This window comes from Hydra viridissima, unplaced genomic scaffold, assembly GCF_058129835.1.
Source record: "Hydra viridissima isolate aposymbiotic clone 2 unplaced genomic scaffold, HvirCarnegie_v1 scaffold_2, whole genome shotgun sequence".
Classification (NCBI taxonomy): Eukaryota; Metazoa; Cnidaria; class Hydrozoa; order Anthoathecata; family Hydridae; genus Hydra; species Hydra viridissima.
Genome location: NW_028324301.1, coordinates 9,182,974 through 9,199,363, shown reverse-complemented (window position 1 = coordinate 9,199,363; position 16,390 = coordinate 9,182,974). Strand labels below are relative to the sequence as shown.

At 31.2% G+C, this 16,390-nt stretch overlaps 1 protein-coding gene and 1 pseudogene across 1 annotated transcript; one reads left to right on the top strand and one right to left on the bottom strand.

The window, feature by feature from the left end:
• The first annotated feature begins 1,069 nt into the window (after positions 1-1,069).
• LOC145193762 (zinc finger MYM-type protein 1-like) lies at positions 1,070-4,812 on the top strand. Its single transcript, XM_090080607.1, has 2 exons — positions 1,070-1,157; positions 2,275-4,812. The coding sequence occupies exon 2, from the start codon at positions 2,279-2,281 to the stop codon at positions 3,608-3,610; it is 1,332 nt and encodes a 443-aa protein (XP_089936733.1). The 5' UTR covers positions 1,070-1,157; positions 2,275-2,278; the 3' UTR covers positions 3,611-4,812.
• Positions 4,813-7,931: 3,119 nt separating this feature from the next.
• Positions 7,932-10,639, bottom strand: LOC145187378 (metabotropic glutamate receptor 3-like; annotated as a pseudogene).
• Positions 10,640-16,390: the final 5,751 nt, after the last annotated feature.

Genomic DNA, 16,390 nt, shown 5'->3' with positions numbered 1-16,390 from the left:
TCTTATCGAAAATAGGCTTATGAGAAGTTTAAATAAAAGTGAAAAATTATGTGCATATCACAAGTTCATCAATGGTATTGGGTGGAAACCGTCTAAAAAGTGTGGGCATCCTAATCATGATAAATCAAAACAAACAAAAGCACCAACTACACGCTCAGTTCCCATAACCTTGTTAACAACAGTATTTAAAATGTATAAAATAAATCATCCCATTGGCACTGTTATGTGTCATTCTCATTTAAACGAAGTGCGAAATTAGAACAAAGGCACTCCTAATCTACCAGAACATAACCAAGATTTTGATGATTTTGATCAGGACTATATCCCAGAAGAGATTATTCATGAGAATGTTTTAAACCCAAGTAGTGAATCTAATGTGAAATTATCTAAATATTTGGATGTAAGCCCAGTTCGATTTCAAATAAATAAAACATCAGTAGGTATGCTTAGCGAAGATACTAAGAAATACCTAAAGCGAAAACATCAACATATATACACTATTGTATATGTGTATACTATACATAGTCTATGTACATAGACTATGTATAGTATACACATATACAATAGTGTATACTGTCATAGTATATACAGTATACAGTACTGTACTGCAGTATGTGTATATATATATATATATATATATATATATATATATATATATATATATATATATATATATATATATATATATATATATATATATATATATATATATATATATACTGCAATACAGTACTGTCACAGTAATCGTCACAGCTTACCTTATTATTACTGGTGTTATCAATACTATAATTATTTTTTATTATTATTATATTGGGCTCACCTACAACCATATATAGCATCAAGAGGAATACAACAAATCTGGGAACCTTCCTTTACTTTTTTATTGTAATGTTCAACTTTTTCTTTTGAATCAATTCTAACGGGGTGAAAATTTAGTCTACAATATTCATTAACAGACTTTTCTGCTTCATCAAAATCTTTATAATTCTTTATAAAAATATCCTCCATTTTTAAAAAAAATGGAGGATATTTTTATAAAGAATTATAAAAAAACGCATCCTTAGGTACAGTGAATTTTCACTGTACTTATAATTAACGAAATTTATTAGTAGGTTTAAAGAAGAAAAAAGCATCATATTTACTGCAGAAAGAACTGGGTATAGCTTTTTTGTTCAACATGCCATGTTTTAAATGTTTCTATGAAAACATATTTGTCACATACTTTATTTATTGTTGATATTAATATAATAAAGCTCACTAATATAATATGGATTAGATCCACGTATCTCAACTATACTGAGTGACTTTCATTTTGACTTTCACTATCATTCATTATTATCTATATATATATATATGTATGATTTTTTTATCATATATATATAAAACAATATGTTTAACCATTATTATATCACATATCCATTTTACATATTCTAATTAATGTTATTTTAATTTATAAATTAGTTCTTGCTATAACATAGAAATTGTATATACACAATACATGTAGAACTTTAGTTCTGTGACCGAGGGGTATACATGTAGAACTTCAGTTCTGTGACCGAGGGGTATACATGTAGAACTTCAGTTCTGTGACCGAGGGGTATACATGTAGAACTGCAGTTCTGTGACCGAGGGGTATACATGTAGAACTTCAGTTCTGTGACCGAGGGGTATAAGAAGCACATCATTAATAAGTCAAACAATCAATCCCAGTGAGTAATTTGCATGAATTTTTGAACACCATGCTCCTGAAATAAACAAAAATAAAATCCTTCACTTTTAGGAATCTATAACTTTTAATGAATTATGTTGACGCTGTCATCATTATTGTTAGATTTCTGTTGTAATTATTATTTTAATTGAACAAAATATAAATTCTGATCTTTCCAAGTTGAGTCTTTGTCTATTTATTGATGGATTACCTCTCTTTAACAGCACAGTGAAATGTTTTTGGGTTATATGTGGGTGCATTCTAGAAATCCCATCATTTGAATTAATAATTGGTGTTTATTCTGGTAGTTCAAAACCAAATTCATCAAATGATTTTCTTCTGGTATACTGGTAGTTTGATTTTAAATTATTATTTCGAATATTAAAATCTATATTATATATAGGTTTTGTATGTTCTTATCATGCAGTTCACAAGAAATCAATTTTTAAAATTTTACATCATTTTATGATATGACTTTATGAATCAATTATTTTTAAATCGAATAATTATGCAATTGAATACATAAAAATACGTTTTTAAAGATCACTTTTACGTTTTACTTTTAGATTAATGTCGATACCTAAAGGTGGTTGGGAGCGAGCGAAGGAGTTAGAGAAGAAAATGCACGATGAAGATAAACTGTTAAAGAAAATACCCAAAATCAATTCATTTTACACTGCCACGAACAAGGTTGATGCTACTGATAATATTACTCTTAATTCCCCACCATCCTCATCAACATCTCAGGTAGGTATTGATCACAAGGAAGAGGCTGCAAAAATTGCATTTGAACTTGGGCATACTGAAAAATTTGAAGACAGAGCTGATACTGGTTCAGGAACCATTCCCAATGATGTTGGGAGTTTTGGTGACATAACAGATCATGTGCGTAACATGTGCATCAGCCTTGGAACAATCCATTTTCGAAACTTGGCAGACAGTTATCCAGAAACAAAGCGGGAATACAGTGGAGTGAACCGCTTCCTAAATTCTAGTGTCTTCAAACGGGTTTTGCCAAATGGTGATATCGTTGATCGTGACTGGCTTGTTTATTCTCCAGCCAAGACATGTGTCTTCTGCTTTCCCTGCATTCTGTTTTCATCAGACCGGTCACAGTTGTCTGGCTCAGGACTTAAAGATTGGGAGAATATGACACAATACTTAAAATCCCATGAAATCAGTGCAAAGCACATACAATCAGTTCTCACTTTATGTCAAAGAAGTGTTACTGCTGGGAGAGTTGACGAGCAATTGCACAACAATATGTTGGAGCAGCGCAGTCACTGGAGAAATGTCCTGTCACGCTGTGTTGCAACTATTACTTTTCTTTGTGAGAGAGGTCTCCCTCTTCGAGGTAGCAATGAAGTTGTTGGCTCCAGAGAAAATGGGAATTATTTGGGCATCTTGGAGCTGATTGGTCAATTTGATCCATTTTTGTCCCAGCACATCTGTACTCATGGCAATCGCGGACGCGGTCACACATCATATTTATCAAAAACAATCTGTGAAGAATTAATTGCAATGATGGGTGAACAAGTTATGGGTTTCATAAAGGATGAGATTTCAAAGTCACGGTATTTTTCAGTTTCAGTAGATTCCACTCCTGATATTACCCATTGTGACCAGCTGACCATCATTCTTCGTTATATTAATATGGTGGATTACCAGCCTGTGGAGCGTTTTTTGACATTTATCAATATATCCAGTAACACAGGGCAGAATCTTGCTGACACACTGCTTCAGTACTTGTCAGATCAAGACATCGACTACAAAAATTGCCGTGGTCAGACATATGATAATGCCAGCAATATGTCTGGTAAATATATTGGCATGCAACAAATCCTGAAAAACAAAAACAGTTTAGTGGACTACATTCCTTGTGCTGCCCACTCGTTGAACTAGTTGGCCAGTCAGCTGTGGATTGTTGCGTTGAAGCAGTTTCATTTTTTAACATATTGAATCGCCTGTATACCTTCTTTGTAGCATCAACACATCGTTGGGATGAGATGATGACCCATGTTAAAAACCAACCAGAATGCCTTGTTCCAAAATACCCATCAGATACCCTGTGGTCTGCTCGAGCTGATGCTGCAAAAGCAGTGTTCAAGGGGTACCACCAATTACAAAGTGCTCTTCAGGAGATCTCAGGGGATTGTAATCAGAATGGTAGCACAAGGAATGAAGCGGGTTCATTGGCCAAACACATGGATACTATTGAAGTTGCCCTATTGTGTGAACTTTGGAATGACATTCTGCAGAGGTTCAACATTAATAGCAAGTTATTGCAAAGTTCTACAATCGAATTAACTCCAGCTATTGGTCTGCTGAAGAGCTTGCATATATTTTTGGATGAATGCCGAGAGAAGCTTGATGATTATAATCAGAAGGCAGGTGATTGCTGTGGCAACAGCACATATAAATCTGAAAGTCGAAGACAACCAAAGCGTAAGAGACAATGATGGAGATGCCGCAGATGCTATGGAAGAGATATCAAGCCAGCAAAACTTCAAGGTCAATACCTTCTATGTCATCATCGATCAGCTGAAAAATGCATTAAAGAAACGCATTAAAGCTTACTCAATTGTGCTGCAGAGATTTGGAGTTCTGACTGAGTATGACTCCATGACCGATGAAGATATTGACATTGTTATTAAAGGAATGGTTACTGTGTACTCGAAAGACCTTTGTTCTGATTTTCCAACAGAATTTCGACAACTTATGTGCTGGTATAAAGAACAGAGAAACTGTGAAGAAGGATCAAGTGCACAGAATCAAGTTGTTTCAAGTGCTCAGAAGATGTTTAAAATGCTGCACAATTCTAGTGTATATCAAGCATTTCCAAATACTGAAATAGAACTCCGGATCTACTTATGTCTGATGTCAACCAATTGTTCAGGAGAACGTTCGTTTTCACAATTGAAAAGAATTAAAGATGCAAAACGATCAACAATGGCTCAACGGCGTCTTTCTGTACTCTCACTTCTGTGTATTGAAAGTGATTTGCTCAACAAGGTCAACTTCAAAGAACTAATTGACAAATTTGCAGTTACAAAAGCGCGAAAATTTTAAATTGTGTAGTTTTTGCCTAATAAATATTCTTTTTTAAATTTTACTTTTCTTCTTTTTGAGGGAAAGTCCGTACTATCTGTATTTTCAGGCCAATTATTAAAATGTGCCTTAGGGCCAACAAAGCCTTAATCCGGCACTGCTTCATTCAATTAAATTTTGAAACTTCCTTAGTCGATAATAAGGTTAGAATAAAAACGTAAAGTATCCGTTGTCTCTTTTTAAAGAGGCTTTTAGTGTCATACCCTATACTTTAGGTCCCTGTACACAAACCACAAGAGCTGATTTTTTTTCAGGTTATAGCCAACACATATATGTAAAGAGTTTTTTGATTTTTTTAAAAAACTCCATACCCAAAAGTGAAAAAAAAAAACGAAATAGATTTACAACGAGGCTCCAAGTGCAATCAGTAGCGCAAAGTGCTATAAAACTTTAAATATGTTTTTCTCCTTTGGCTATAGAGATTAGATTTTAATTTTTACATCTGGTGATACCTGAGACCTTGCAGATTAATGCTCCATCGGTCGTTTTTTGGTCCTCAAAATTGAGGTTGGGACCATTTTTGGATAGGTGTGACAGACCTTTCTGCTTTTCTTTTACAATTTTTTATGCCTGTAGATCTGTAGTGTTTTACAACTTAAGTGAATTTACGGCTAATGTGAAAAGTTGTAATTTGGCACATGTTGCCAACTAGCCCCGCGATCATTGTGCCAACTAACCATAAAAGCTTTTTGCTCACAAAATGGCGTATAAATCCTTAAAAATGCAATATATCGAGAAACACAAAATGTGACTGGTTAGAGTGAACCATACAACACTTGCATCTATTCAAGTTTACTTCTAGCTAATGCTATTGCTTTTTAAAATTGAAAAAGTAGTACAGTAACAAGAGTTACATAACTAGTAAAAAAACACAGAAATTGCCATAACATCTATGCGCATGCGCTTATTGCCTACACTGATACTACACTGAAAGATGATACTACACTGAATAGATACTACACTGAAAGATGAATTAGTTAAGTAGGATGGTTTCATGTGAATTTTTGAAATTTCTGGTGGAAAATTTCAAAGTTAAACGCAGTGTGTCAGCTTACCCCCGTAGCTAACTGGCTTCGGTCTCCCCTATTCCCTTGCCATTTATTCCAGAGACAAAAAACTTACAAAAATTTTAAAGCTTTCATTGAGCTCATAAAAATACCAACCAACTAAATTTGAATGTGAGTTTATGCAAAGAAAAACAAAACGATAACAAACTAAATTAATATCTACATATTAATCAAATAAATTGAAAAAGTAGGTAACGGGAGGTCATAAGCCCTTAAAACATAATTTGTTTAATTTCGTTTGGAGGTTTCAAAGGCAACATTTAAACATTACTTTTGAGATAAATTAAGTTGAAAATTATTCAGCTCGAATTTTACTAAAAAATGCTCCTTTTAAAAATCAAGTTTTGCATAAAATCTTAATTTGTTTGATACTATGCTTCATTTTAATGCCTTAATTAAAATAGATTATTTAGTTGATAGAAAGTTTTTTAAGATCATTTGGATTGGTATAGGGTAATACAGGGCACAATGAGAAATGGGGATAAATGAGACAGAACCCATTTATCATGATGTTTGTTCCACATTTCTTCGTTTTTTAAAAGTCCAATTTCGCTCTTATACCATTTAGTGTAAAGAAAAATATCAAGTGTTTTGAAATTAAAAAAATGGGAAGAGAAGATCTTTTCATGCCTAGGCTACATGACAGTTAAGAACTTTAAAGAATTGTTGTTGCAATTTTTCTTTGAAGTTTTTGATCATTCGGTCTGTAAAAAAAAATTTGTGTAAAACAAGTTTATGTTCTATTGTTATCTTTAGGCCTCTATCATTTCCATGCATCCATATTTTATATCTTTAACAAAATTGCAGGGAAATCAGTAAATTTTGATAGTAACATGTTGCGGGGCAAAATGAAATATTCTATTTTTATTTGTATTGCCGATATCTAATCTGCTTATTTAATTTAAATATATTTGCAATCTAACATGGAACGTCTATTTGCTATCTAACATAGTAATATGTGGAATACATTGTTTACTTATTATATTTACCTAATATGCTTATATTTTATTTGAGAGGTTAATTTATTGTATTTATTTCTCATTTAAACACTAAACAGATATAAACAGTATATATACTGAGCAGATTTGCGATTATGCATGGATTAATAAAACAATTTGGGTTGTTTTGGCCTGTAAAATGCATTGCTTTTCTTTTTAAATTTTAATATCAAAATATGTTGGATATTATACATATAAATATGCAAAATATACATGCATGATTTTATCAAATTATTTAGTTAATATAATGTAAATGCTGAATTTAAAGTTTGTTTGTTTGTTTGTATATATAAAAAAGTGTCGTAAGAAACTATAAAAGAAAAATATCCGTACCAATTTTTCTAAGCGACGCATGTTATTAGCGTTGGCTCTATTAAATCTATGGAAATGCAAAGAAAATTGAAAAATTTAAAAACAATATACATAAGATTACTTGGTTCATTTGAGAAAATATTGTTAAATGATGCCAAAAATCTCTTAATAAGCTACATAAAAAAAATTGTCTGATTATAACCGGCAAAGTGGGGCAAAATGAGACAAGGTACGTGTTGTCAATAAATGATTTCTAGAGACTAAACCACTGCAATACTGTAACTCATTTTGTAGGGTTATATTAGAATGTTAGGAGATTTCAAAAATCTCTAGTTCATGGGCTATAAGTTAGTGCTTGAGTGTTTCATTTTGCCCCTCATTACCCTGACCAAAAATGCTATTCCCGAAACTATTTTATCGAATTTTATGGTGTTCAACAATAATATTATTCTTTCCAGTCATATAAAAATCTCGACGATGAGGTAAATTAAATTCACATCAAAATAAATGCTAGGACAAATGACCAACGGTTGATAACGGTCCCATGCCATACGATTTTTACCGCTCAGGTTATTTAGAAATTGTTTGCTGATGTCAAAGTGCTCACGCGAAACATGTTAAACAAATAGGCCGTACATTAAAATCTAGTTTGCAGTTGTTATCGTTTTTTTTAATCACCTGCTTTTTTAATTTTAACTACTACTTTTTCCATCAACATTAAATCCATGCACCATTATCGAGTGTTAAGAGTAAAACTGAATCTTGCGGACTTAGTGACGACAGATTTTTGTGAAGGGAAAGTAAGGTTTTAAGAATCAACATTTTTATCAGACTGTTTTATTGAACGTATTTATAATATGAAATCAGAAGCTTCGACATATTTTCATTTTGATTCAGAAGAAAGTTCATAACTTGGTGTGTCAGAACGGATGCTCTCAAAGCTTCTTCTAAATTCATGAAATGTATTTTTTTTAGGGTTACAGAAAATGATTTTTACTTTATAAGAATATAAAGTAGTTAAAAGCAAAAAGCTTGATAAGTTATTTTGCAACCACATTAGTAAAATATATTTATTGTAATCGCTCAAACTAACTCCTATGTGAATTGAGACTAACTTCACAAGAGTTGATGAAAACAAAGCATATGAGGTAGACTTTGCATCGTTATATTTTCCAGGTAGTTTTCGACCTCTAAATAATTGAACAGCGCACAAGATATGCATTACAAAAATGCAGTTAATACTAGCAATCCAGAACGGTAATGTATCGCAGCGCTTGTAAACTATTTGGTCATCCTTCTTTTCAGCTATATTTAGAGGAAATACGTTTTGCATTACCAAAATAACTAAAATGTAAAGCAACGTTATGATTAAAGTTATGAGAAACTCTTTCAACTTCATTCTGGTCTTCTGGCTTTTTGTAAGCTTGTGGCGCAACTTGAATACGAAAATCAGGGTGCTGACTTTCGGTAGTGATAACGTAATTGATACAAAAAATAAGAGTTCACTGCCATAAGTTCGCACAATGCACTTCCATTGGGTATCTTCACCCAAAAAAAGTATCGGAAAAAGATATGAAAATAAAAGTGCATTCATCTGGATCATCGACAGACAAAAATTTGACGAGCGGACAACCGGAGAATGTTTTTTGCAAATGTAAGTTGATATAAAACAAATTGAAGTTAAAGAACCTAATACAGAAGTGAGCAACGCAATTACAGGTGCAATTTTTTGCCTACCTGTAACGCTCCAAACTATTCGAGTAAAGTTTTCACATTTGTTATTATCGTTGATTGTAAACGACTCGTTTCCACAAACCTTACATTCTTTTTGGTTTACTTCTGTTGTTATTCTATTTTTCTGACATTTTTCGCACGTCCAGCAGCATTTTTTAAGTTCATCGTATAATATATAATAACCAGGTTGACAGGTCGGAGTGCAGTTTGATTTTATATTTGAATAATCCCAACCTGAGTTTTCTTTCAAGTTTCGATGCGTTTGCCACAGATGACCAATTAGCTATTGATGTAAAATTTGACTCGCTCACTAAGAAAAAATCATACATTGCAAGCTTTGGATCTAGGTTTAAATCAAAAGAAAAGTTTTTGTTATTTAACTCTGACACATCGATTCCCTGAATAATTATAATGAACTCGTCTCGACATTGATCATTTACTAGTCTAGGTTTGTCACCAGTCCCTTGAAACTTCAAATACGCTTGTACATAAATATCAACCGCTGTTTTCGCAAAGTTAGCTAAATTGAAATCAAACGTGTAATTTAAATCCCGAATTTTGGTATGATATTTGGGTATGACATTTGCACCACTGGAATTCTTCGTTAGAATAGTTTCAAACATTTTTCGAACCCACGAGTTAGCATTTTTGTAAGTAATGTTCAAAAAATATTCCTCGAAAGTCTTATCACGACCAATCGTTGGGATGACCAATATTATTGTTTCTTGGAAAGATTTCTTAAATTTAATGAACCAATCATTCATTTGGTTTGCGTGACTAAAGACCCATGTTTTTTGTAAAGACATATTTTTTGCATCAGTAAGGAGATTTTTAACGGGGTTAAAGTATCCCCATACAACTACAACATTAGCGTTGTTCGTAGCGTGTTTTAATTTTGTTAAAGCCTCCTTATATTTTTCTTTATCATACACATCGCTAATTACATTCTCATAATCAATGCAAATATTATGCGCTGTAAAACTTTTTTTTAGTTCCTCCAACCCGTCTCTTCCGTAATCATTATCAGAGGCCAAAACTGAAACGTACGTCCAGTTAAGTTTCAACAGGAAGTCTGTAAATGCTTTTGCTTGGAAAGTATCGGGAGGGACTGTACGAAAAAAGTTTCTATATTTAGCCTTATTGCTTAATTCACTGCTAGTTGCACTGTAACTTATAACGGGAAAGTTAAGAGCTGAAGATAGTTGCTGAAAATAAATAGCATTGGTAGACTCTGCCGGACCTATCAAGCCCAAAACTTGTTGATTTTCCTTTTTATCTAAGCAAGAGCACTCCACTTTAGAGAGGCCCAAAGCTTCACTTGTATTGTAAAGTAACTCTAAAGCACATTCAGATGTTAGGTCGAAATCTGCAGTGATATCCGTATCATAAAGTAAGTAACCAAATAGATCTGATTGATTCTTCACTGTATCATGCAATTTATTAACTTGAAGATTTGCTCGTTCGATAGCATGTATCATTGCCTCCATTCTTAAAATACTCATCACTGTTACATTTGCTCGCTCGCAAGCTCGTATTGAAAATAAACCTATCATTGTAAGATTGCCACTTTTTCTCAGCTTAGTTTCTCTGCATTTTTGACTCAAAATTACATCCACCAGAAAAATTAAAGCAAAAGTGATTTTAAAGTTTTTTAAACTTACACTTTGCATGATCATAACAGCACACAAACCCTAAGTCTCATGTAAATCTTGTAAAAATCTTATGGTAAGTCTTATTTAAAAAAGAATTATTTTCATTAAAAAAAAAAAAAAAGAAGCAATTTAGCATATTGTTATCCACATAAGCAGATTGCTTTTACATCTAAAAAAAGAACATATGCTAATCATGATTTAAATTCTTTTCATGGTTGTATCAAAATTTAAGTAGTAAGATTTACATTAGACTTTGGGTTTGTGTTTTTTTTATTGGTGGATGCAATTTTGAGTATAAAGTACTTTTTTGAAAATTAGTTTATTAAACCATCAAAACATCATCAAGCTCAGGATGAATAAATCAAATCAGTTTCACAAAAATTTGTAACAATAACTAGTAGTAATAGTGGTGTGGGAAATAATAGTGGTGTAGAAAATTAAAGGATCTCTGTACAGTTGGCTCAAACCAATAAAAAAAAAAAAAGCAGTAGTACTTTTTATGCACATTTGAAATATTTAGCCTATTTGAGTTCAACAAAAGGTCTAAAGTATTTCAATTTAATAGAAAATCTTTTTTTTCTCCATAGTAATTTATTGGCGATAAGATTTTTATAAAAGTTCTATAGAAAATCTATAGTGGTAGGAAATATAGATTTAAGCAATAGATTTAATAAAAATAAAAGAATACTAATCCTGTTTTTTTTATTACAAATTCCACATAAACTTTGTCCTGGGGCAACAATTAAACACTTTAATAATGAAGGATGTAAAAAGAAAACAGTTTAACATACATTCAAATATTAGACTGGTACACAAAGAATTCAGGTCCATTGTCATCTGAGTTACTGGTAAATAGCTGAAAAATATAACAGATCAAGGTATACTTTTCAGCTATTTACCTGTACCAGATAAATACAACAATACTTTCGGTATTGTGATGTTGATTTTTAGCTAAAACAAGGATAAATTTGGTGTTCTTCGCTAAATATTTAGTGTGGAAAGCAATTGCACAGTATGGTAAAATTTCTGAACCTTACGTCTGTTTAGAACGATGAACAAGCAGGCTTGCCTCGAAGAGTGCATTAAGAAGCGCCTAGTTCCATTTATAAACAAATTGAAGATAATGATGTTATCTTCTGGCCAGGCTTGGACTGGGCCGCCGGGATACCGGGAGATTCCCGGTGGACCGGTTGGCATAAAAAATTATATTATATTTTTAGTTAGGCTACATTTTATTTTCCGAATAAAATGTAAATTAAAATTTAACTAAAAATTTAATAACTTTTTTTCTGGCCTCTAATTACATCTAATTAAAGGCCATCTGCCGGCTAATTATATAAATTTTGGCGGCCATCTTGAGCTGATCGAAAGTAGTATTATATTAATAGTGAGTTTAAGCATGCGCGCTTTATCTTTAGGCGGTGTTTGTACAAGCGTTATCAAGTGTGATTCCACTGCAAGTTTAAAAAAAGTTAAGCACGTAAAAACTTCAACAGGCGCGTTTTAATCATTAATTATTCATAACTTATTTTTAAGTTAAAATCGTTTCCAAAAAATGTGCTATAAACAATTAAAACGAACTTACAAGAAAATTTGCATTAAAAAAAAACGAAAAAGAAAATAAGAAAAAGTAAAGTCATCTACAGCTTTAGTTTCTTTTGAATTTTTTACGGTTTCAAACAAAAATTTACTTGTCTAATAGTTATACAAACGTTTAGTATTCAAAATTCGAATACTATTTATCATTATTCTGTAAATAACGATTAACAATATTATATTATTGTTTAACCTTATTATTATTAAATTAACGTTTTAATTTTATGTTTTCATTTTATAAGACATCTATAATTCTAAAAAATGTCGCTTACTCATTTTAATATTGTGTATTATAAATATTTTTCTTGATTTTTATGATTAAATGCAAAAGGAGGGGCGCTGGGGACGCCGTCGAAACTTTATCCTATGGGTTCCACATTGTTAAATCAGCATCTGTATGAACTGAAAAACAGAATTTATTTGTAGATGTTGCGCATAAGCTTGAAATAAGCCATATACTTAATAAAAAATTAAAAATTTTTTTCCTACTTTTAAAATAATATAATAATTATTGTGTGTGTAAAACAAATTAAATAAAATTTCAAATTATTTTAGTTTATTTCCGGCATACATACTCTACCCCATAGAAAATGAATAAACGAAAAGGAGGTGCTGTGAAAGAACGAATAAAAAAGAAAGCAGGTTTAGAGAACGATGACCAGAAATGTAAAAAGTTAACGAACATGTTTGCAACATCTTTTAGTACTAACTCAATTTTTAATATCAATATGACTGATATAGCAACAACAGAAATAATAACTGATCTCCATCCAATTTACAATCCCGCTGATGCGGTATTATTATCACCTAATGAGGCAGATGCACATGGTTCTAAACTTCATTTATTTCAGAAATAATAAACCTCGTCACTGGCTGACCTTTGAAGAAAACACACAAAAGTTATTTTGTTCTTTTTGTCTGGCATTTAGCAAACCTTCAGATCAATCAACGTTCATTAGTGGATATAACATTGCAAATTCCAAGCATATTTATCAAAGAATATCAGAACATGAAAGAAGTGCACTCCATGCAGCCTGCACAGAGTCGTAAAAATTTATGCCAAAGATATTATAAGTATTTATACGCGCCAAAAAAGTGAAGATTTTACACATTTCGCAGTATACTTTGGGTCATTGTCATGCAATACAAATACAAAGATATATTACGTTTTTTAATATATCTTTGTAACTGTATTGATCCAGATTTCTATCAATTTTGACTAGCGGACAGATACCATGCCAGGACATAGCTCCCTGAAATTTAATATTATTACAACTATGCTTTACCGTCTTTAGAGTATACAATGGGCGGTTTTCTTGCTTGATAGGACGCCTAACGTATACTTTTCTATCAAACTGGAAGCGATTAAACTTGGATTCATCAGTCTAAAAAATGTTTTTCAATAATGAAGCATTTTTTGGAAAACTTAATTTCTATAGTCGATTTCATTTTGGGATGGAGTCTTTGCTTACAGCCTCGAAGGACGGCTTCTTATAAACGACGTCGAATAGTTAGGGCTGACACAACTACATGATTCTGTTCTTCAGTTTTAGATTTTATTTCATGAGAAGTTTTAAAAAAAACTTTTTTAGACATCCTAGCAATATAAGAATATATATTGGTTAAAGTTTTTCTTCCCGGTGATTTTCTAGTTTTATCAGTGAAATTGCGTTTTTTAATGTTTACGACAGTTTTGAACCAGTTTTCTAGAACACCCCAGTTGACACAAAATTTGAGAAACTATTTTTCTTTTTTCGTTTCAATTTCGTTCGAAATTTAACAATTAAAGTCTTTATTGTCGTATTTACGTCCAAACAACAATACAAGTTCCAACTTGTAAGTTACTTATCATAAGAAATGCCATTAAAGTTAATATGTATAAACACGTTAAAATGCAATTAAAAGAAGATATATATATATATATATATATATATATATATATATATATATATATATATATATATATATATATATATATATATATATATTAGTGTTGTGACCAAGACTAAAATTTGTAACTAACTGAACTAAAAAAACTAAATTTAGCCGATTAACTTTAAAAAAAAACTTTTTAGTCTAACAAACTTAAGTAAATTAACTTTTTAGTCTAACTAAATCTTGTCGACTAAATTTTTAGCGTAACTGAAATTAGTCGACTAACTTTTTAATTTGCGAAAAATATTGTTACTTTTGCCCTAAAAAATATTTTTTTAAAATCTCGTTATGTGTAAGTTGTGAAGTGGTTTGAGCGCCATTTTTTAAATAACAAATTGCTGTGAGTTATAATTTACATCTCCAGGGTATCTTTTTCAAGGTCGATTTTCAGAGTTTTTCAAGTTTTTGAAGAATGGTTTGCGTCATATACTCCTGGAATTTTGTAATAAAAGTTATCTAATTAGTCCTCCGTTATTATTAAGTACTTGTTTTAGAATTTCAATGAAAAGCGGTTCAGATCTGGATTTTTTCAATTTCTAATTAAAGTATATTCTAAATTATAAAACACATGTGAAATCAATTTATAAAAAAAAATGGTGTCATGTTTTTGAAAGGTGTGTTATGTGCAGAAGCATTTTCGAATTTCCTTTATATAATTCGTGCAATGATTTTTTGAAGTAATAATACCTAATTTATTTCGTTCTACACTCATAAAAACGCAGATATTTACAATGACAATAATAAGATTGAAACCATAGATATATAAAACACTGGATCCGGCATAGACAGAAATAATTGAAGCCGAAAAAAGTTTACCATGATGACGTAGAGTGAGGCAAAAAAATGTTAAAAGAGTGTATAATTTTATTAAAATGTTATGCTGTGAATTAACACAATATCTTCTACATGGTTGTATGATCTAAAATTTATATGGAATTTTTAGAAGACTAACAATGAATACAAAATTATACATCTACATTTATGTATAATATATTTATCTATAATATACATATATGTTTATGTACTATTTATTTCAAGATTTGGTATTAGTTTTAAAATGGTTAATTCTTGCAGTGCTTTTGGATGTACAGCTAGATCTGTTAAAGGGGTCTCAAAAAGTTTTCATAGGTAAGGAAGTAGTTTATATACATTTGAAACATTTTATTTATAAAGATTCAATATAATTTTACTATGTAGATTTTAAAAGACAGGCACAGTATGTATAATGAATCTTAGCTATGCATTCTTAAATAGATTTCCTGTAAATACAGAAAAAAGAGAAGCATGGGTTCTTTCTTTTAACAAAATGAAATAATTTTGTTCCCTCTTTAGCAAGTTATATTTGTTCAGATCATTTTTCTAAAGATTGTTTTGATGAAAACAAAACATCTGGTTTCTGCTTGAGAAATTATCTTAAATCTGATGCAGTACCAACAATTTTTGATTTTCCAGAACATTTAAAACCAGCTACACATAATATTCAGAAAACACCCACTGAAAGAATTAAAAAAAACTGATTAAAGAAGAAAAAATTGAGATAAATATAGAGAATACCTTAAAGGAAAAGACGATTAGTACTGATAAGATATTGTGTTTAGGAGATTGCATCAAATTTGATTCAGACAATCTGCAAACTGTCAAAAAGAAGTTGTCTTTTGTCATAGATGCATATAAATCACAGAAAAAACATATCAGATGTGTAATGCAACAAAAGTGCAGACTCAACAAAAAAATTGCAAAACTTCAAAATGTGATCAATAAAGTACAAGGTAAATGTTTGATTAGTGATGAAGCCACAGCAACTTTAAGTAGTCTTAATCCTGATATTAAAGATTTAATTCAAAAAAAACTGAAATCCAAAACCATATTAAAAAATCCTCCATCATTGCAAACTTTTGCATTAACATTACATTTTTACTCAGCAAAAGCATATGATATTGTCAGACAGTCCTTTGACACTTGTCTTCCTCATCCAGGTACTTTGAGACGATGGTATAGAAGTGTTAATGGACAACCAGGGTTTACTCATGAAGCATTCCAAATTTTAAAGTTAAAAAGTGATGAATTCAATAAAAAAATTAAATGCAGTTTGATGATGGATGAAATGTCAATTCGAAAGCAAATTGATTGGGATGGACATAAATCATATTGATTATGGAACAGGATTAATGATGACAGTGATGGTGTTGCTAAGGAAGCTTTTGTTTTACTGTTAGTTGCTGTTAATGGACATTGGAAGATCCCAGTAGCATATTTTTTAACAGATGGACTTAATTCAAA

What these genes read in the sequence shown, in the direction of transcription:
- LOC145193762 (XM_090080607.1), top strand. Translation starts at nt 2,279, where the DNA reads ATGTCGATACCTAAAGGTGGTTGGGAGCGAGCGAAGGAGTTAGAGAAG.